The sequence below is a fragment of the Aythya ferina genome, assembly GCF_964211825.1.
Source record: "Aythya ferina genome assembly, chromosome: 6".
NCBI lineage: Eukaryota > Metazoa > Chordata > Aves > Anseriformes > Anatidae > Aythya > Aythya ferina.
In genome coordinates this window covers 6,125,602-6,148,629 of record NC_140303.1, presented here as the reverse complement: position 1 = coordinate 6,148,629, position 23,028 = coordinate 6,125,602, and the positions used below count along the sequence as shown (strand labels likewise).

General features: G+C 42.2%; 1 protein-coding gene across 2 annotated transcripts in view; it reads left to right on the top strand.

Annotated features, from left to right (window-relative positions):
- The window catches only part of GLS (glutaminase), a 49,417-nt gene extending 29,099 nt beyond the window's left edge, over positions 1–20,318 (top strand). Inside the window, exons 12-18 of one of the 2 annotated variants that reach the window (XM_084522899.1) lie at positions 1,475–1,651; positions 2,758–2,889; positions 4,149–4,241; positions 18,340–18,401; positions 19,291–19,367; positions 19,469–19,532; positions 19,620–20,318. In XM_084522899.1, the coding sequence (XP_084379025.1) occupies positions 1,475–1,651; positions 2,758–2,889; positions 4,149–4,241; positions 18,340–18,401; positions 19,291–19,367; positions 19,469–19,532; positions 19,620–19,776 (762 nt within the window). In that variant the 3' untranslated portion in view covers positions 19,777–20,318. Of the gene's footprint in view, positions 1–1,474; positions 1,652–2,757; positions 2,890–4,148; positions 4,242–5,066; positions 5,356–18,339; positions 18,402–19,290; positions 19,368–19,468; positions 19,533–19,619 lie in introns of those variants that run through there. The other variant, XM_084522900.1, reaches the window with a different exon arrangement.
- Positions 20,319–23,028: the final 2,710 nt, after the last annotated feature.

Sequence of the window (23,028 nt, the reverse complement as noted above, 5' to 3'; positions counted from 1 at the left end):
ATAGTCTACTTTGAACCGTTATCACAGAACAAACTGATTTTTTTCAAATTACTGTTTAAACATCCGTTTTAAAACGCTTTCTGTCCCGCTATGAGTCCTAATATGCTTCTGAGTGCAAAGCTATTCATAAGTTAAGAAAGGCCGACACTAAGCTTTCTAATAAAGTTTTAATTTGGCTTTATTTTGAGCCCTAATTTCATGGGTCTGTCACTTTTCCTTACAAAATCCCCCTTGCCTCCCGTTATCTGAGAACGGGGTGAATGTATATTGAGTGGCAATTTGATGTTTTCTTCTCATTGCACAGAGCTTATTTTTCTGCACTCAGATTATACTTTAAAGGCTACTTTTTCTCCTGTAATGCTCCTTCCTCACTAGTGTGACTGGGAACTTCCTAAGCAGTAATGAACTTGGTTTCATGTTACCTTTGTAAAGTGAGGAAGAATTATGTAATTTTGCAGAACCAAGGTACAAAACGTAGGTGCTGAAAATGAGAACCTAGAAACGCTTTCTTCAAAGTAGGTGATATTCTGTAATGCTTCATCTGTTTAAAACACAGTTGCTATTTTAGATGCGTCTCAGACGTTCTCTTGATTTGCAACTCCAGTTGATTGGACTAGGATGTATTGAGTTTGGCAGCCGGAAAATAAGAATTCCAGGTAGTAACTACCCATGAAAACTTGGCTTAGGTAACTTCATGAAGTATCATGTAATGACTGTTTGGCAAATCAAAAGTACAAGCACTAGTTTGTTTACTTTTCAGAGTAGCATTTCAGCTTCAGGTTGAAACCAGCTTATCTTTTGGTTTCTGCAGAAATGAGGCAGCATCAGGTGATGGCATCATATCACATTTCCTGATGTGTCACCAAAGTATGTATAGTCTGTACTGAAGCAGGGATCCTGGGAGAGACAAACATGTGGTCATATCACTAATACATCATAAAGCATATATGAGACAAAGGTAAAGATAAGGCTGCATCAGCAGGAAGTGCTGGCATTAAGACTTGTATGTGCTAGGCTTTGCAGCTTTGAAATGTACTTTTCAATAAAAAAGAAAAGTGGTCTTCTAAGACTTTAAAAAAAAAAAAAAAAAACACACAAAAAAAATCAAATTGAAAAAAGTTAATTTATGTCTTTGCCATTTAAGCAGATGCAGAATACTGAGATCATTTTCCAGACCTCTTCCTTCCAAAACAACATAAGGGGGGTGGGGGGAGGAATCAAGCTGAGACACTAACCCATGCTGTCCCAAACTACTAAAAAGGCTTACAAACACTGTCACTGGGATCTTTATTTCTTTATAGTAAGAAGATTCAGACCATATTGATTGATGCTACTGGCATCATCTGTAACAAATACTATGCTGCAAGTTATTTAATGAAATGTTATTTCTGTAGAGACATTGTTGATCCTGCTATAGTGGACCTTATTGTGCTGGAGTTACCAGTTCTTACAACGTTAGTTTCTTTTTCATAAGCTTTGCTCAATAGAAGTAACCTGTGAGTCAGCAAGTGTGATGGCAGCGACTCTGGCTAATGGTGGCTTTTGCCCAATCACCGGAGAAAGAGTCCTGAGTCCTGAAGCAGTCCGGAATACCTTGAGTTTAATGCATTCCTGTGGCATGTACGACTTCTCAGGGCAGTTTGCCTTCCATGTAAGTAGTTTTCAGATATTAATTAGAGCTGACTAGGAAGACTGATCTGTGCTGTTGCATTCCATCTTCAGGGGCTTGCTTGCCTGCTTTTGCAGGGCTGGGAGGGGGCATTATATGAATTGTTTAGGAATTGAAATACAATGTATGGGGAAAATACCTCCTGGAATCCGTGGCACTACTTGTATGCAATACCTTGGAGTACATGAGTATGATCTCCCACTTCACACTTGGGAATCCTTTTCACCCTGACACATACTTAAACCTTAAGAAAGGCTGTTCATGAGAGAAACAGGTGACTGATGCAGATGTAACTGGAAGCAGCATAACTGAAGGAATCCTGATGTATGGGAGTAGAAGATAGCAGGAAGCTTTTGCTAGCAGTTGCGTTTTCTTCTTTGACTCAGGCAGTTTCATAAATCGTCCTCATGTACTGTAAGTGGAAGCTGTGCACAACATGTAGCGTGTTTCTATGTCTGTCAGTACATTTCTTTTATGCAAGTATTTAAACGTGCTGCAACTTGTATTTTCAGTGTGGTGTTAGCATTTTCAATTTTCCTCATTGCAAACTTGTAAAATTGATTGTGGTGCTTTGTGTGACCTAAGAAATGACTGCTTACTGAAATATGGGGATAGGAGACATTAGTTCCTATTGGGAGAGGGGGAAGCACCAACTTTATCCGGAGTGTAAATAGCTGGGTTGTTTAATGACTTTATGGGCAGACTCTTCTGTTTTCTTGTTTGTTTACTTTTTCCATTAAATACTCATATAGCTTTGTACTAATGCCACTGTGCAAACTCTTCATGACAGACAAAGCATATACATTATTGCTTAGTCATAATTGCTTTATTACAACAGAGAGATTTGGATTATCTTCTTTGCTATATCACTGGCTTCTGTGTTACTGAGAGCAAATATCTTTGACCACATACCTCAGATAGCCGTGAACTGTGGTTCAAGTTACTGTCTGCCTAAAAAGAAAGAGGTAGTAATGCTTTGTCAGCTTAAAGTGCTTTCCAGATCTACCTCGTACAAATGCTGTGTAATGATCTTCAGTAAAATACATTGCATGCATGCAGAGGACAATGACTCTCTGCTTACTTTATAGGTTGGTCTTCCTGCAAAATCTGGAGTTGCTGGTGGGATTCTCCTGGTTGTTCCTAACGTTATGGGCTTGATGTGCTGGTCTCCTCCTTTGGACAAGATGGGCAACAGCGTTAAAGGAATCCATTTTTGTCATGTAAGCAGCATTGCCTTTTTTTCTTCTGCAGCTGGTGCTTACTGAGCTTCAGTTAGGATAGCTGAGCCCTCACTGGATTAAATAGTGATTCTTCATTCTTTCATATGTAGCGATTTCATCTGATCCCAGGGTGAGAGTCTGTGAAAAGACAAGAGGTTTACATTCTAGTAATAAACAGCTATAGCTTTGTCTATTGATTTGAAAGAGCTGTGGACAGTCTGACAGCAGTGTTAGAAACAGCAAAGATTTTATATAGTTTTTTTAAATGACAAATAAACATTCTTTGTGGGAGAGGAGAATTTAAAAAAAAGTGTCATCGTTCTTACTCTCTGCTTAAATCAACCTTGCCATACTCATTAAGTAATGACAAACGGAAAACAAAACAAAGTTTCAAGAAAAGAGCAGGCTTTCTAGAGTCCCATAGGAAACTTAAGATTTTTAGTAATGCATTGGAAGTTGAAGGCAAACATTTTTTGTTCTTTTTCCTCATTAGCAATAACAGTAAGGCTGCACCGATACTAGTTTGGATGGACTTCAGAACCTGGGGTGTAAATACTCGTATGAGTAGCCTTCACTTAGCTTATCCACAACAGCATGGGATTTACAGTGTGTAAGGTTTCAGTTTGGGGATGAGCAGCAATTACAACTTTCCATCCAGCTGTACAGTATGAAGAAGTTACCTGTTCTAGTCTAAATATTTTTAAACCTTTGATATGAAAGTCTTGCACTCGATACCTTGAGTTATCAAGTCATTAAAAAAAATGGTAGGTGAAAAAATTACTGCACTTACTGGTGTTAAAATGAGACCTAAAACCTGATAGATGATCGTGGCACACGAGTAACGTGAGTGTATTATTTTGTTTTTCAAATGTAGTAATATAGCCAAGCTTTACAATTACAAATTTTAATATAAAATTCAAACCAAATTCAGGTCCATTATGCCATACATTTTCTTGTTTCATACTTTTGATGGAATTTTTGAGTTTTATATACTAGACCAGCCCGTAGATACTCTGCAAATTGCTGTCTGTTCTTTGCTTTTTTAAAAAGTGAGTTTAATAGTGTTATTAAAACTTACTTGTATCATTGTGTTATGTTCAAAGAGCCTTACAGACATTGGTAGTAATTGATTGAATAAGCTTCTCTTACTGGTTTAAGTCTCTACGATATGATGTAGAACTTAAGTGCTAATAGTATTATATCATATGCACTTGACTACCATATATAGGAAATAACTTATGTTATTTAAATATTTGCAGGATCTGGTTTCCTTGTGTAATTTCCATAATTACGATAACTTGAGACACTTTGCAAAAAAGCTTGATCCTCGCAGAGAAGGTGGTGATCAGCGGGTAAGTTGAAACTTTTTTAGTGAGTATTGCATGTAGACATCAGATGAAATACGGAGAGTCCATCTCTAAATGCAAAACTGCTCAATGACATGTATTCCATCAAAGTTTTCAGATAAACCAATCATGCACGTTATTAGTGGACACTTACCTGGGTGGACCACACAATGACAGTTTTTTTTGTATAGTAGAGTTTCATATTAGATTTGTAACTCTGTCTCATGCAAGGTCATCTCCCTCGCTAGAGTAAGTGTGTGGTACCTGATGTGAGTCACTAAGAGTTGCTGCTATGGTTGCCTTTTAATAAAAATGAAATAAAATTGACAAGCTGGGGAGCTTAGTCTTTTGTTCTGTGCTGCAATGCATGAGATGTATGTTCAGTCTTTTTTCACAGTGATATATCTCTGAGACCACGTTATTTGCCGAGTTGCACAGGCAGTGAGAGCAGGCCTTAGGTTGCTGTAGACCAGTGCCTGTTACTAAGGAAGTGGCATAAGCAGTCTCTGGGAAAGAACTGAATCTAATCCAGCTTCATGTACAAAAGATAAGTGTGAGGGTGCTTGAGAATATGATTAATGCTTTAACTAAGGCATGAAGATTTTAGAGGAGAAGATACAGGAGAATGATTTTTGAAGTGCTTCTAAATATTTGCATGCATGCATCTGAAAAATACCCGATTTGGATTTGAATTGTTTATAACTGGAAAACAAAAAATAACAGTTTATATGTGAAGAGGTGAAAAACTTGATTCTGTTAGCATTGATTGCAGATTTGGATTTTTTTCCTTCAAATACACTAATAAATAATGTATGTTGCTTGAACAACTAGCATTCCTTTGGACCAATGGACTATGAGAATCTCCAGCAAGAACTTGCTTTAAAAGAAACAGTATGGAAAAAAGTGTCACCTGAATCAAACGAGGACATCTCCAGAACCGTAGTGTATAGAATGGAAGGTCGGGGAGAGCAAAACTAAGCGAATGGGTTCTAGTTCCATTAAATTCTACATTTTAAAAACCCTCAAGCATCTCTAGATCTAACTTCAGCCTGAATATTGTTTGCCTGGTATTTTCGTTTATATATAAATTTTGTGTAAATTCTGTATGCTATACCAAAAATGCTGTCGAAGTTCAAGGAAAAAAGCACACACACAACAGAAACCAAAACTGTTAAATGACTTTTGTAGTTACTTAAAGCACGTTTACTTTTTTTTTTTTTAAAAAAAGGTAAATCTGAATGTTTTCAAAGATATACGTCTTGTGTATATCTGTGTATTTTTGTTTATATCTGAGAATTTTAAGTAAATTAATATTAGAGCTAAGCAAGAACTTAAGATGTGTCCCCTGATCAGGCTCAGCATGTGAAGACAGAAGAATTTTCATTAAAATACAAAGCAACATAATGTCAGCAGAACACAGTAAACACAATCTCCAAATGAAGTGGAGTTAGGTTCAGAGTCACGTTTTTATTGTATCCTTTATTTTAGTAGGAACCTCTAAATTGCTTTGACCAGAAATGGATCCCTTAGATATGCCATGCTAGTGAAAATGTATTTTTTTATCAGAACTTTAATCAATATTAATGCTAATAGTGAAATTAAAAGAGCAATAAATGGCTGGGGAGGCCTGGGAGAGAAGAGGAAAAAAAAACCTGCCTTGTTTGCAAGTTGACTAATGTAGCAGAAGGATTTCTTAGCGAACTATCTTGAGTGTCTTGCTAGCTGCCTGCACTGCCTGTTGGTAGTTATGACTCAGAAGTTGCCTTACTAATAATGCTGTGCTCCACCCTAGAGAGGAATGTAAGCAATCCTCGTTTTAGAGCGCTAACCAACAGCGTAGTGAGCAGGAAACGTATTCAGAGTAAAGCGTTTTGATAGATGATATTAAAACTGTTTACAATTAACTTATTTTTCAGCCGCTAATGTGTGTGCATGTTCATACCTATGATTAGAGGTCTCATTTCTTTCTACCTGAGCAAACTTTAAAGTTACCAGTTGCTCCTTTTTCAAGTGTTAGCAAGCTTGCACCTCTGTCAGCTTGCAGAGAATCAGCACTTGGATTCTCTTACAGGAAACTATCAAGTTATTTAAGTTAACAGATGTATTTACACTTGATATAAGTGTCTTGAATAGGTTAAGGGAGATGGTGCATGCAGGCTTCAGATAGGTTCAGTAGGCAGCGCTGGACAGAGGGCACAGATTTAACCTGTAGCTATTTTGAGATTCGGAATGATACTAAAAGTCTTAGAAAACAATTGTATATCTTTATAAAATTTTCTCCTGTATAAGCCTGCAGATAATTGGATGTATTCCACCTTCCAGTGTGCCTCATGCAGAGTCCTTTTTTATAAAACTCTGGCAAACTTGTCCAAATAATGATAAATGCTGTTCCTTCATCTACGTACATTAAAGCTCATTGAGGATTTTAAGAGGTAATGCTGGATGATTCCTTAGTAACAACTCCACCCCTTCTCCCTGCCTGCCCATCCCAATTGCTCTCCCTTTTGTGGTTATCCAAAGCTCCAAAATGCATTCATGTGTTAGTTTTGCATAAGGGGAAAGTTATGGTTTTCCTGCCCCTTTTTGTCTCACGTACGTGTTTGTCAATCAGGGAGCAAAGTTTATGTTCTCTGAGGAAGCAAGCTGTTCTTAATTATTTTGTTTAGGTATCGTTAGTCTTGCATAAACATTTTAAATAATATTAATATATGCAATAAGCTCTGACTTAACCCTGAATAATCTTCATCTAGCAATGTACTGAAAAAGGATGAGCTTCCTTGGTTTGAAGCCTGTGATTAAAATGTTAAAGCAAAACAAGACAGAAAATCACTGGTGAATTTCAAGTCCTAGTGGAATAAACAAGCAAGTCTGTGGGTCAGATGTCAGTGATAAATTGCTGAATCACGGCTATTCTTTATCACTGATGTTTGGCATTAGGTTTGTCAGCGCTTATCCTGGAAATAAGTAAAGGCAAAGTCTTGAACTATAAAAATTTCTCACCTGTTTGAGGTTTTTTCAGTGAAGTAGTAGCTACAGAGACGTAACAAGTATTCAGATCCTGCAGAACTGTGGTTACCTGAAATACCCTCGATTGCAAGAGGGAAGGTAATGTGTCTGTGCTGCTAATGAGAAGTATGTACAGTAGTTACATGTTGCTGATTACTGATTTAATTACAAAAGGAGAAGGCGTGATGCAGGATTTGCAACTACTACAAACTTAGATGAAGATGGGCAGTTGTTCCATCTGAGTTACAACCCGAAAATGAAAATCTTGTAAATATAAATTACTTAGCAAAGCTTGTGCTAGACACAAGTTGTGTCTGGGGAATTGGAAAAAAAAAATCAAGGAGACAAGTCAATCTTCAATATGCATAATCAGAACCTTTAGGGTACAGCTTACACAGTCTTCACTTTAGATGATCTATTACAGGTCTGTAATATATGCTCTTGAAGCCTGGCTCAGAACTTCGGCCAGCCTCTGGTTCGGAGGGGTTCGCCTCCTTAGGACCAATGCCTTGGCAACTGGCCTGCATTTAGGGAGCCTCCTTCAGGCCTGACGTGTCTGCAGATGGCTCTCGGTGATGGCAGGCGGGGCCCAGAGTTTTTGGTCTGCCACGGCAACTTGCCCGTGCCTGGATGATGTTTGGTGAGTGGGTCTGGAAGGATGTGGTGCTAGGGGCTCGTCATTAAAGGAGGGAGTCTGCAACGGTTTTAGTGTCACCTGTGCTACAGTAATGGCAATTCTTGATATTCAAGCATTTTAGCTGTTTGTTCGTTTTTCTTTGTCGGCATCATTAACATTTCATTAGAAATGTAAATGCTTTTGGAAGTTTTATTTTAGCATTTGTGTTGTACCTTTTGGCTCAGTTGTTAAGTTACCTGTCTCGTTTTCCATTTTTCATTTGCATTGTATGTTATTTATGTATCTCGATTTCCAGCATGCTTATCTTTGTATTGTTTAATAAATTTATTTTAAGCTGATTTTATTGTATTTTTTTTCACTCCATGGAGAACAAATTTGTTCAAACACCTTTTTGAGGCTGAAGCGAAATAGGGAGCACTCTATCCTAAAAAGCAATAAAGTTCTGGAAAACTAGATAGGCTGAGCAGATTTAGTTACATGGGTCATTGAAAACCTTCCGAAGATTTCTTAAACGTTTTGTACAATGATTTAATTATTGTTCTCTTTGAGCTGTTATCCTGAAAGCAAAAATCAGAGTAGCAAAACCTCCTTACTGCGACTTTGCTAATAAAAATGTCACGGTGCGGTAGGATATCCACGACGTTGTGTTCTTGTGTGGTTTTAAGGATACGAATTGAGTTGCTTGGAAAATGTGGTTCATGGGGCCAGAGCCAGAGTAGTAACCGTTGATAGGCAGCATTAAGAGGTAAAAAATAGAGCTTGTAATAAATCAAGCGAGGAAGCTGGTTAAAAAACCATGTCCTTGTGGTAGCGACAGAGGGGTCTGAACAACTGCTAGCTGTAGCTCTGCTCCTGGCAAAGCACCTTGCCTATGTCTCAGGCTTGCTTTTGTTCCTGTGACAATTTATTCAGGACGTTAAATAGGAGTTGGGTCTATAATGTGTATGGTTCTGAGACGAGATGCTTCCTGTAGAGACATCCCTGTGCTGGGGACACAGCTCATAATCCAGCTTTTCTGTTGCTTGGTTCTTAAACTGCAGTTACTTGTTTGGAAAATGAGCTGTGTCATGCTTGTAGATAATACAGCGTGGATCAAAAGAGGTTATCTAAAAGTCATGAAGATAAGGCAGAGCAGTAGTAGGTAGAGAGGAATACAGATGATTTACTCTAGACTTGTTTTTTTGTCTATTAGTTTGTTTTTCATTGTGCTTTTTTGTCAGAAGACCAGTGGGTGGGTTGATGAATAAAAAGGGAATGGAGTTGGGTGGGAGGAGGAGGGCAGAGGGAGGGCAAGAATATGTTGCTTAATTGATCTTTAATAGTTTTTGATTGTTAATTACTTATCTTGGTCATGATACATGTCATTGATGCATAAGCAGAGTAGTTAATTTTGAGTTTCATCATACATAATGTTTATGCAACAGTGTTATATTATCCTAAACATTGTATGATTTGACTATTTTTTTTTTAATTGAGTTCAAATATTTGTTTTCTGGTGGAAAATGAAGGTTGAAATTTAGAAGCAGCTTTTCCAGTGAAAGAACAGCCTTTATTCAGCAGGGTGACCTAACAGACCTAATGGTTTATCTTGGTGCAGAGCCTCTTTGCTGAGGAATTTGAGTGTCATAAATGTCTGCTGCAGTTGAAGGAATAGCAAGAAGCTTTAATCAGGTAGATAGTCAACTAAAACTTGAATTAATTTACCTATTTTGTTAAATCGTGCTATTATCTTGTGTGTTCTATACGTCTTGTCCCCTCTAGAAAATGACTCAATGTGTGTAATGTGGTGCTTTTGAAGGATGGGTAATGCTCAGTCCCATTCTGTTCCAGGAGCTGAGGTCCTGCTCTGTTGAATAGTTTGCAGTCTAAATTATTGAACTACCTGCTTAGAATCAATAGGAGCTCCTGATGTAACGTTTCTCCCTTCTAGAGAGAGCATTGTATACAAAATAGAGATGTCCTGTTTCTCTTTGCTTTTCAGGTAAAATTTATCTTTCGTTATTAGCTTCTAATAATGCTTTCTGCAGACTTCTGAATACCTTCCACTTGTTTTTTTTTTTACAGGCCTTAAGAGTAATGGAGTTACTCACAAAATAAGCATATGTTGTTTTTTTCTGTGCGCAGGGAGCCTTGCATAATGGTTGTATCCGAAGCTACAGCTTAACTAAATCAAGCTCCGAAATAGAATTTCGGCTGGCAGAAGTGTGCTGGTGACAAGTTCAGCACTGCTTTAAATGCTTGAAAATACCATGTAGGCAGTGAAGCTGATGCAGAGGCATGACCTGTAGGAAGGCTGTTAGAGGTAACTGCAGGGTTTTAGAAAGGGGAAGAGGTGTGTTGGTGTGTTTGGAGAACGACGCGCTGTCTCTTCAGCATGAGATGTGATGAGGAAATGGGGTTGAACAAAGGACAAGGGGTAAAGGGAGGACTCCTAGAGCACGATTTTTGCCCTCAGAGATGTTTCAGTCAGCTGTGCTTTCCTACATTTTGTTTATGCAGTGGACGTGTGGTGGAGCGTAACTGTTTGAAGGTAACACTTGCTGTTTTAGCTGATGCTCTGCTCTGATTTTTTTACCTAGCTGGCACTTAGCTTTTTGTTGTGTTGTCTATTTTCCTGATCTGTTTTACTTGAAAAAGGCAGTAGTTGTCTTCTGCATATCTTCTTTCCAGATTTCCTCTGAACTCTGTATCTGGTCGCTAAGTGCAGGTCTTCTCAGGTTAAGTAGCCCTGCTACCTTACAAGTTACAGGCAGCTGGCAGTGCTGCTCCTGGTCAGTGTGTGCTCATTTCATGATTGTTTGGTCAGACTTCAAATGAAGTCTGTTTCCTCTATTTACACTTCTCTTAATCTGTTTGGCTCCCAGGATGATGTTTCTTTCAGTGGAATTGCTTCAGTTAAGTTCTTGCTTTTATGTTGTTGAATATGCTGAAAATTCTCAGTAATTATTTTGATAATGGAATCAGCAACTGCTATTTTCAGAGTTGATTTTTTTCCTTTGGAAGAATCTTTAATTGGTAACCACTGTTAGGTAGGCTTTTCTCTTGAGTTGCCTAACAGCTGGTGTGCAGAATTTGAAGTGCTCAGGTGTTTTTAAAATACTATTATGTGCACCATAAATTGGGAGGTTATCTTCATCAGTATCTTTTCTTAAAACGGGACAGTTATACCTGGCTGGGTACCATCAGCATAACCAACTTGCATGAAGTGCAGGAGGTTGTGCTTGCTGCAGGCGTGAAGCCATAGGGTCTTGAAGTAGAGCTTGGCAGGGATCTCCTGGAGATCGTCCCGTCCAGCCTCCAGCTCAGAGCAGGATCTCATGTCAGCTAGATCATCGTGCTCAGGGACTTTGCCAACCAAATGCTGAAAACCTCCGAGACTGGGTTCTCTCTAACCCGACCGGTTAATGCATCCCAGAGTTTTACTGCTTCCATCCTGAAGAATATATTGGGAAAAACGACTGCTAAAATTTACCTTTCTTGTAGCTTGTGGTGGCTGGCTCCTGTCATTTCTCTTTGCGTGGTAAGCTTACCGTCGTGTGGAAATCTGTTGGCCAGCAGGGAGTCCTACGAGAGGCATGGGTAATGCTTTTGGTCAAGCCCTAACTAACATTTTACCTCCTGCTGTATTTCCCTACTGGATTCTCATTTAAAAAAAAAAAAAAGTTATTCAAAGTGATTTATGAACTTGAAAGAGCTGTAGTCCTGTATTTTTTTCTAGTATAACAGGCTAATGCAAACTTGGAAATATGTTGTTTGCTGAGGGCCGGCGTGTTACTTGTGGGACCGCGTGTGATCACAGTGATTCCCAAGCAAACAATGAACTGTTCCTATCGCCCAGCTCTGTGTGCAGAGATAATGCCGCTGGCTTCCTGTTGATGTGATTCACCAGTCCGACTCTTTCCTCGAGGCAGGCAGCTTCATTGTTTGCTCAGGAATTACTGCTTCGGGATCAAAATGGATTTTTTTGGACTGGTGGGCCTGGCTCTGGTCATAAGGGTAGCTGTGGCTTTGTTTGATAACTGCGTTTCATGCTGCTTCTAAAGGACTTGTTTTAAACTTCACCAGCCTGTAACTGTGCAGAGCCAACTGCTAGATGTGGCTTCTGTCTGGGAACACACCGAACAGCTGAGTGTGTGGCTGATGTACAAACGGGGAATAGGATTGTTACCAGTCACATCTTTGGGGTTCCCAGTCATATGTTTGGGGTGAAACCATGGAGGTGGAAGAACTGTTCAAGCTACTAAATGCTACCAGTGGAAGAAAATCAGGTAACAAATTAATGGACTGGGAATCAGAAGGTTGCTAGAACTTGTTGCTGGTATCTCAGCAGCAATCCTTCCAGCAGGAGCAGAGTGCAGATTTCTCGTAAGACCTCCCCTGTTCTGACTTCAGCCTGCTGCATGTAGTCAGCTTCTTGCTTGTAAAGCTTGGGTAAGTGTCTTCAAAACCATCTTCCATTATTTTGGGAATAATTCCAGCTCGAAGTCTTGTAGCTGAGAGCCAGCAGCCGTCCATCACTTGTGAAGCAGCTGCAGCCAGGGGAGCAGGAGCATCACAGCTATCTGTTGCGGTCAGTAGGTCCTTGACAGGGCAGACCTGCTTTTGTCCTGCCTGCTTAACCCAGCCAGTGTCCCTAAAGCGCTCGTCAGCGTTTTGCTTTATTCATTTGCCTGTTGTTGATCCCAGGCCTTTGGTCGCAAAGCTTGCAGTGTTAGTAATGTCTGGGTCCACTACTTCAAAGCCTCTTGTTTGTGCTCCTGCATTCAGAGAGTCGACCAGTCAGCGGTCATCCTGCTCGTTAAGATTCTGCCTTTTGTTGCAGCAGTGTTTGCAGGGGGTTAGCCCGTGAAAGGACTGCAAAGGGACTACAAAAACCCACGTCATGACATCACCTGGCACTGGTTTTCTGCAAGAATTGTTGTTTTACCATTTTGGAATTTCCAATCATCGTAGTTCAGTGACAAAACATCTTTTTTTGTCTGGCTTTAAAACTTCCGTGGCAGCAGAGAAAGATAAAGGCTTCCAGAAGGTCATTAAAACATTCTCTGTGTAACTTTGGAGCTTCGGCCATAGCAGCAAGATTCAGGTATTGCCATCCAAAATACTGATGGCAAACACACGTTGCCCCAAACAGAAACTTTTCTTCATTTTCTGACTTGGAAGATGCAGGTCTTTATGCCTTAAATGTTCCACTCGCTTTAGTAAAAGCTTTGTTTAAGCAAAGTCAGTGTACTCATCTCTTGTCATACCCCTCGTGGCAGACACCTCCACAGCAACATCCTTGCTCAGGAGGAGAGGCGTGAGGCTGGCTCTGCTGTTACTCCTTGGTAATGTGCACAGCTCTGAAACTTCTTGGGTCGTTAGAGTTATTCCGATGAGTTTTTGCTTATTAGGTCTCCAAAATCTCTGGTTGCTGTAGCATTTTCATTTTATGAATGTTCGTGAAAAGTTTTCTTTAAGTGGCTGTTCGTAGCTGGCAAGTGGAATCAACCAGCTTCAGGTCTTCAGTGCGGATGGACTATTTTTTACTCCAGGTTTTGGGAGTTGAGTCGGTGATAGTTTCATGCTATTGTCTCCAAAACTGGAAACGTGTCGACCCATCGATACCAGAAGTGGGAAGCAGCAGGTGGAACTGACTGTGACCGTGCTTGCCATAATGTGATGAAAGCAGTTTCCGTACCCAAGTTTCTCCTTTCCCCAGTGTTGTTCCCTTTTGAAGTCAACTCAGTCCTCTCCAAAACCAAGGTCAGAGGCACTGAAGCCAAGCGTAGGACTTCTACAAATAATTCTTAGCGAGTAGCACTTAGGATTAGCTCCTCTTTCACCAGCCATACCCATTGTCCCAGCACGGGGAGGGAAGCTCTCCTCGTTGCATCATCATCTCAGGCACGGTGAGGTTTCAGCATGAGCTGGGGCTAGTAAGGGCCTCCTGCTGAGGGTTTGAGTCTTCCTCATCCTCTGGGGGAGGCGGTGGTGGCAGCCGAGGGGCTGGGCTGGCCCCGCGGCCGTACGCGACTCCGGAGCCGGGTAGCGGGCATGGGCTTTGGGAGTCCCCTCCCGAAGGTAAGTAGAGGTTTTGCTTGGGTCTGCTTAAACAAAACACTTGCTAGATTAACTCAGCTCGTTTGAAGGAGTCTTATTTCCAGCTTAAGTGCAGTCGGCTTGCTAATGAATTCTAGGACTGAGAAGCCCTTCTGTGAAAATGGGTAAATAACCAGCTTGCCGGCCTGACGTGGGCTGAGCTGCAGCAGCACAGTTGTGGGCATGCCTGTGTGAAAATGCAGCCGCCTCCTCGGCTGTGGCCTAGCCTTAACGCAGGGGAGAAGAAATTTTTGGTATATACACACGGTGCTTGGACATGGCTGCTCCGAACTGGAAGGTACTGGGGGACAAGCAGGTGTCCTGTGAGTCTGCTAGCTCTCCGCCGGCGCTGTGCACGGTTGAATAATCGCCACGTCAGCAGCGTTTCAAGCGGGTTCCACTAGGGAGACTCCAAAAATAACCTCCCAGGGAGCAGCGCTGAGAGTTGCTGTTGCTGCTTGGGCTCCAAAAATAAACGCTGCGGCTCGTAAAAGCTGGTGGCGCTGGGTATCGGCTGGTCACCGGCTGCACAGAGCAGCGTGCACCACCTAGAGGAAGAGAAATCGGTGCCTTAGAAGTAAGGAGGGGAGCCACCATCTTATTTGCTGTGTTAAAGTTTCAAAGCACAGAGGAGCAAGTATTTGCAGCTCTCTTTGTGCACTTTTTTTTACATTAAGTCAGGAAGCAAAGGTTAGCAATGCAGAAAATAGGCTTGGGGGCATGGGCAGAAGCCCTGAAGAAATAAGCTTTAGGGACCAGCTCACCTTGGTTGTAATTTCAGATATTTCTAAATATTTCTCTATTTTTAACGTGTCTTCATTTTGCTCGCACATCTTGCAGCTAGTTTCAGTGTAATGGGAACAAAGATTGTCCTCAGGAATCACAATTTCCTAATTTTTCATAGTAATGTATTAAAGTGCTTTTGACAGACCCACCGGGAGGGTGACACGTGTTATGGTTCAGTCTTAATTTTTCCTTTTAGAAGTGAATTTTGTGCTTACCTGTAGGTAGTAACTTTTCGGTTGTTTCAGGGGAAGCAGTGCAGAAGCTCTGTAGCGAAGGCATTGGCTTGGGATTGAGATTGATTTCCCTACAAAATGCAGTTTCATGTCATATTGAAGAGTGATGTAGTTAAGCAAAAATGCGTCTTTTAGACCAGAATAGTGATTTTTCCATGCTAACTTTTTCAGCAGTCCTTCCCCACTGCTGAAACGAGCATTTAAAAATCTGCCATTTCTCAGGAGAGCTGCAAGGACTTTTTGCTTGTTCTGGCTCCTCGGGTAACCCTCCGGGTTGGGTCAGCTTTAGGACAAGGAGCCAAACCCCGCTAGTGTCGAGTCCAACTTGTTGATTTGTTTTTTTTTTTATGACTTCGGGTCGTGTAAACTCTCTGTTTTTGCGTTACTTGTCAGTACCTGCTCGTTTGCGAAGGTCGGTCAGGGGAATGGGGAGACTTCCTAGCACCGCCGGTCTCTTCCCTAATCCCTAGCTTAAAATCTATTTTCTGAATTTCGGCGTTAATCCGGCGCTGAGCTGGCTTAGCGCTGCCGTGCACTTGGCACCTGGTGCAGGACCCTTTGGTGAGGGCTGTGCCCCGTGCTGCAGGGGGATGCTTCAAGGCTTGAAGGTTTGGCCTTCAGGCCGGGAGGTAGGGCTGGAAGCAGCGTGCCCAAACCCTGCTCTCGATGCGGCACTTGGAGAGGGAGAGGGGGGACCAGGTGGTGGCTGCCAGCCCCGTCTTTTCCCCAGCCTGGTTGCGTTTAAAAATCTCCTGTCAGTACGTGAGGTCCATCCCATGCTTAATAAAGTTCAGGCATTGCAGAGTTTTTGGGAAACTGTGCATTCAGAGGACCTTTTCCTGCAACATCTTGGACGTCTGTTTTGAAGTCTGGGTTGTGGCAGTGTCCCTCAATCCCGTGAAGGGAACTGGAGGAAGGCCGGGGGGCTGTTTGGTTACCCCTGTCTGTATTACCTGCACCATTTCAGACTGTGTTGGGCTTGACAGGATTCCTCGGCCCCCTGGAAAAACCCTGCAGCCAGCAGCAACATCTCTCAGCCTGTAAAATCCATAAAATCCATCGTGTTTCCAAATAAATCACTGGGCGCGGGGGGGTGCTCTCAGGAAGCAGGACACGATAGGAAATGAAAACCCAGATTCAGTGACCTTCTTTAGTTCAGAGCTCGTGGAATTAATCCAGCTTCGAGCTAAATTATTATTATTTTTTTCTGAAGGATTTGCTGTCTTCACACAGCTGCTGTGCTGCCGGAGTCAGTGCTGGGAAGCATCCAAGAGGCAGCAGCACCTGTATCTTGTTTGGCTCATGGTTTGGGGGTGTTTTCTTTTTTTTCTCCTCCCCCTTTATCTGTGTTTATCTACACCCTGTAGCAGCGGTGTAGCTTCCTGCCTCTCTGGACGTTTCCTTCCTTTAGCTTCACATCGCCGTGGCTCTTCACCAACAAAACGGGTCTGGGCTTTTCACTCCCGTGCTGCTCCCCTGCTCGTCCCCGGGCTCTCAGAGCTGCTGGTTGGGAAGGAGCTCTCCAGGTCACGGCCACTTTGCCACTTCTGAACTGAGGCAGGAGCACTGCCAGCACTGGGCTGAGTCAGTCCAAGCTTTATCAGAGCAGTGACCCCTTAGGGGATTATTTCACATCTGCTCTTTAGACCAATATTTTCTTTGTGATGTACCAGAAGATGCTCCTGCGTGTTCTCACTTTGTATATCCCGTGTGTTCTTATTTTGAATTTTTTACCTTGTTTTGGCAGATGCTTCTAACTTTTATCATTGAACTCGCTTTTTACTACTGCATTTTGAGGGGTTCATTTGATACCTTACGAAACTTGTTCGCTTTTGGGCCTGGACTGTGCTGCTGCTGAGCAGGGTGAGGTTGCAGAGCCTGGGCTTGCTTTGCTGCTGGCAAACCCAGTCCAACTCTTCAATTAAAATCATTGGTCTCCCTTGAAATGGGGGCAGGTAACCCAATGGGAAGGAGGACGGCTACGATGTGCCTGCTTTTTTCTTGTTTGAGTTCGTTTCTGGCCAGTTTGGGTAGTTTTTCTGCCACAACTGTCCTCCTGCTAAACTTATTTCTCCCCTGCTTTTGTATCCCGTTACCTTCGCTGCTGTACAGAGAGCGGTCACGTTTCCTCTCAAACTTCCTTTCCTTGAACTAAAGTTTAGATTTTTCTGCACTTTTTTAGGGAGGAGCATGTGCTGTTTTACACTATGTTTTAATGGACCCTTGCATTTCCAGGAACGCAAAGCAGCCCAGCCAAAAGTACAGCTCCTTCAGCACAGAAGGCCCTTTGCTTTTGCTCATGCCAGGAAGCCGAGGGGCTCTCAGCACCTGCAGGAGCTGCCTCTGGCTCGGGCACGAACCGCAGGCACCAGGAGCGGAGCCGTGCTCGGCAGGGAGACCCTTCTGAGCCGCCCTGGTGGCACGCACGGATCGTGAAACTGAATTCCCCTTCCATGCCAGCCTGCAGCCCGGCATCCGTACCAGATCTGCCTTCTTTTAGGAGGTTTTCACGTTCGGGGGCGACTGTGAGGTCGCACACAGAACCAGCAGCATCAGTGAAGGAAGCAAACTGATGTGGTGTGCTTAAAACCAGGCTTTGTCTCCTGTTAAAGCTTGCAGTTATCATAGCCAGGCTGTGCTAAATATGTACATGGGAGGAGGCTTGCGGCCTCATAATATCAGTCCTTATTTTTGAGTATTTAATACAGCTAGGAAAGCACTACTTGCTGGAGACTTCCCCTGTGTAATGCGATCTATAATTGTTCTACCTTTGCCTACAAACCTCGCTTGTCTTGTAATGATTTCATGTGACAGAATTGCTTAAAATGTCTCGTTGAGGAAAGCGTCTGTATTAGATGTATGCAAGCAAAGTCTGTAATACAAAGCAAAAACATTATTTCTCTTTCGCTAAAACAGACTTCCCTTAACATTGAGTGTCTGTAAAACAAACAAACAAAGCAAACAACTTACTCTGCCAGAAGGAGCTTGTGTGACGAGGTGTTTATGATTTGTGCATCGCACCGAGCGCTGCTGTCTCCGTCAGCATCAGGCAGTCTGAGAGAAGAACGCTGCTTGTCCTACAACAAGGGCCATAGTTGTTGCCACACAACAGGCACGCACGCTTTGGGTTTCATTTACTTTCCTCTTGACTTCAACTTTGGACGGAGACAGAGGAGTACGGGTGGCAAAGCCAACTGGAACAAATTCTCGCGGTGCTTCTACGCTGCCTGCTTCTCTGGCCAAAATTTGCAGGGCAAAACAAACCCGTTCATAAGCACCATGCTGGCCTTTCTTGGGCTTTCCGTCAGTTTTCTTTTTGAGGCAAGAAGCTGAATAAACTGGGCATCGTCTCTCTTTGTAGGTGAAGTCTGTGATAAACCTGCTGTTTGCTGCCTACACGGGGGATGTGTCTGCACTCCGGAGGTAAAAACCAGCGGGGGGTTGAGGGCAGGAAAGCTGCTTGGTGGTGTCTGCCCTTGTTGTTTGCTCACGAGCCTACGCTGTGCTCGTGCTGGGGATGTCCAGGCTGTGCTGGAGGTTCAATCTGTTCTACCATCACCTCCTAGCCGTGGCATTTTAATGGTTACATTTCGCCTGACTCCTTGTTTGGTTGAAGGTGTTTGAAAGAAAAGGTTTGAGAAATCGGAGCTAGGCGCAGAGAGAGGTTTAACGGTGTGTTTAAGAAAATAAACAACCAGTCATCAAAAAGGTACCCTCGTGCTATACTGCAGTCCCATTGTTTCCCATTTCTTGGGATCATACTGAAGCATGTTTCCTTAAATAGTCTTACAGAGGGTAGGAGAGCTTTGCTGGCTAAATCTTGAACAGAGCTTGGCAGTGTTTAAGGGAGTAACTGCAAGACTAAATAAACATTAATGCAGCTAGAATATATCCAAGTATCCTTGGTGGGTGGGTGGATGCGGTGTGATGAAAGAGCTCTCCTAATACCTCAATGCTGCTCGGGATTTACAAACCTGGGGCTCCTTCCTGGGTTTCCCCAGCTGGCAGGGGTTTCCTGTGCGTTACACGACTTACCTTGCCCGTGTTTGGCTTTAGATCAGATAAATTGAGGGTAAAGGTGCTTTAACTTTTTCCTTTGTTTATGACAGCTAGACGCTAGGAAGAAAGTTAAGCCCCTACTTTATTTTTAAAGCCAAAGCAATTAGGGCCCCTGTCCTTACTTTGTTGCCATCTACATGTATATCCTCTTACAGGAGATGTTTCACTGCTTTAGCAGTGATATTGTTCAATGCGAACTTTGTAACTCATTTTAATTACGTACAACTTCTTTCCATAATTCTTTTTTTTTTAGATTTGCTCTGTCAGGGATGGATATGGAGCAGAGGGACTACGACTCCCGAACAGCGTTGCACGTGGCAGCTGCAGAAGGTACGGTCCCTTCTTGCATATACCTGCTTCCTAACACCGTGTGTGTACACGAATACACGTAAGCCTATGCACACACACACCAACTCCTGCTTTTCTTACAGGGCACGTGGATGTTGTTAAGTTCTTGCTGGAAGCATGCAAAGTGAACCCTTTCCCCAAAGACAGGTGAGTGGCTTTACAGCCCGTGCGAATTTGGGTGCTCTCTGGCTCCACAACTGCATGCTGACCTGAGATCTGTGTCCCCTCCCCTAGATGGAACAACACTCCTATGGATGAAGCTTTACATTTTGGACACCACGATGTATTTAAAATCCTTCAGGAATATCAGGTCCAATACACGCCGTCAGAGGATTCCAACAACGGAAAGGAGAACCGAACGGTTCATAAAAACCTGGATGGTTTACTATAATCACTCTCAGCTAGACCCTAAGAATCAAATCACTTACCTATTTAATTGTGGTGTACATAAGTAATTGAAGAGCGTGTGTGTTTCTATCTGATAGTGGTATATATTTTACAGAAGTCTCTGTTACTTCAGTGTTATGTTACAGGAGTTTCTATACGCACAGGACAAATCCAATCTCTCAAAACCAACAAAACCAACTAAATCTCCCTCCATAATGTGAGCAATATTACCTCATGCTGCATATAATTGATGTATAAAGATATTTAGCTGTGGCTTTACTGTGCACTACTTAATTTATTTTTGTGTTCTATGTGAACTCGAGTCTGTGGTCAGGATTTTTTTTTTTTTGCTATATTTTTGTTTCTCTAGCCCTCTGTTTCCAGTATGGCTGAGATGAGCCAGAGTACTGTCAGGTATGAGCGTCAGTGAGGGTTTGCAAAAGTTGAGGATGCTGATGTAGATTTAGGCTGGGTGTGTTAAGTAAAGATCTGCACTTACTTTAAAAAAAAAAAAAAAAGAAAAAAAAAAGAAAAAGAAAAAACAAATTTCCACACAAGCTTGTTTACATAATATAAATATCAAAAGAGTATATAGGTGATGGTTGTCTATGGTCTTAGGCTTGTTCTCAGAGATAGTCTTGTCAGGGAATTTGTTTTAAGGTTTGTTTGACCAAATGGTGTAGGAGAACGTGACTTGTAACATCTACCAATGTTTAGATTTTTTTTTTAGTGTTTTTTTTTTTTTTCCTTAAAGCATTTTTTTTCTAGCCTCCCTCCTTTCTCCCTGTTCAGCTGCTAAAGTACTTCCCCTGTAGCAGGGGAAAGCAGGTGCTTCCACTCCATGCAGTCGTGCTCCTTGCAGGTATATTTGCACTACAGCGAGCCTTGACAAGCTGCACATCCCCCTTTTGGGCTCACGCTTCGCTCTTGGCAGTTGCACCAGGACCCAGCGAGGGGGATGAGGCATGTGAAAGGCAAAATATTAAACCAAATACTACAGGAAATCTGACTAAATTTAAGCTTATGATGAGGAACACGGATGGAGTTAAACAGCTTTAAGGAGCAGAGAGCCAATCAAAGCGTGAGCAGAGCAGGAGATAAGCCAAATTTTGGGAATGTTCTCGCACTCCCATCAGCCAAGGAGCAGGATGTTAGGCAGTAGGATTACGGGGGTGTAGAACCAGGAGCTCAGCAACAGGAGCACAGCCGGACGGTTCCTTTGGTGGTGAGCTGTGGCGGTTGTTGTCTTACTGCTGAGGGCAGCTTGGCAGGTGCTGTCGTGGGACGTGTAGATGCGGATGTTTTGTTTGCAGAGCTACGGTGTTGGGGCTGTTCCCTATCCCACGTGCAGCTGTTTTTACCAACGCTGTGGCATGAAGCCTCCCAAGTGATCAGCGATGTAAAGGGTTTGACTTTGAGACCCTGCAGTTGTTGGCTGTAGGTTTTAAGCCAGAATCGTTTAACACGGAGATCTGTGCTTAAGAATAGCTTATATAGCTAATTTGATGCCAGCACAAAACATACAAGTCATTAGTAGGTCTTGAAGTTCAAACCTTGTGTTTAGGCACCAAAATTCTCTTGAAACTGATGCCTGAATTCTTTCTAGATTGGGCCAAGCACTTTATAAAGATGACCAGAACCACATCATCTTCCTTTTGCAAGTGGGGAAACTAAGGCATAGAGAGAAGTAACCAGAATGGCCCAGCAGGTCAGTATAGCTGAGAGTAAATCCTGTTGAGTTCCTGCACAGTCCTCTACTCGCTATGCCATACTGCCTCCTACAGGAAGGGAAAATCCAAAGGGAAAAGTGCTTGATACTCATCACAAGCAGCGACTGTCTTCGTGATGATGAAATCTTGGCTGAATCTGAAAGTCTGAAGCCCTGAAATCACCTTTCCAAGCTGGCTGACGTGGTTATCAAACACTTTTTCTCACGAATCTTACAGGTCTTAAGCTGCATCTTTTTTTTTTTCTCCTCTCTGAATATCAGCTATTTTTCTGAAGGCTTTTAACATCTCTTAACCTCTTCTCTTCACATCCTGTGTCACAGCCACCTTAGTTTTAGTCCATAATGAAATCAAATGGCCTTTGGCTCTTTAACGAGCCCCGTTGGTCACTGAATACCACGAGGCCTCTCCTCTGCTGCACCCCACACTAAATCCCCAAATGCTTTCTCTGGCAACAGATCTATTAACTCTAGTATAGAGGAGTAGAGATTTTCAGATGGACTACAGTATTCTGTATCTCAATGCTAATATTATTTCTGTTTTCCTATAAAAACCTATCCTTCAGCTTCTCAGAAAAATACCTGATTTAGTTTTTTAACTGAAATTTGCATTGCTCAAGCAGGCATCTTTAAAAGGCAGGTATATTGTATAACACACAAACATACAAAACCTTCGGAAGCAGCATTTTGACTGAGTTAACATAAAGATCATGGCTGTCCCAGAGCTTAACGCTTTCCCGAATCATACGGAGTGCTTTTAGCCAGTCTTAGCTTCAGTGCATTTTTGCTGGCTAGCTTTAGTATTTTCTCGGTGTGAGAAGATGCGTTATTTCGTAATGTCCGATTAAGCAGTGCAGCTATTTAGACATGGCGTTATTGCTAACTATATGCAGTACATTGATTTGGCTGTTTATCATTCATGATGCTGACATGTAGCTTTCAACGTAAGTAGCTTTCGGTTATCTTATCAACTACTGACTTCCTTATGCTCCAAAGAAGATTCCCCACACTTCTGGTTTCGTCATATATGTTTCTTCTGTATCACAAACTAAATAGTTAAGCTAACTTAATGCTTTGTACTCAGAAATATTGTGATAGTCTTAGCATTAATTAGCCTATCTTTGTGAACAAAACGTATTGTACCGGATTTTTTTGCTTCAGAGCTGGACTATCAGTGACTATACTTCTTGGCAGTGTACTTCTGGTCATTGTAACTGACTAGGCTGATCTTGACTTCTAGATTCTGTATTGTGGGGAACAGACAGTGATGAATGTACTTCTAGCAGTTTCCCATGAGTGAATCTAAACTTGAGCTGTACTGGTTCTGAAAATGAAAGCTATTTATTTTAAGAAATAAGATCCAGATAGTGTTGCTTTTTACAGCATAATAAATGGAAATACCAAGGTGGTGGTGGTTGTTTTTTTATTGGTTTTCTGTGTGACTGCCATCGAAATACAAGCCTTTGGTCAGGGGGGAGGCCGTCCAAGAAAACCTGCTCTGGTCATTTCTGTTATGCAAAGCTTATAAGA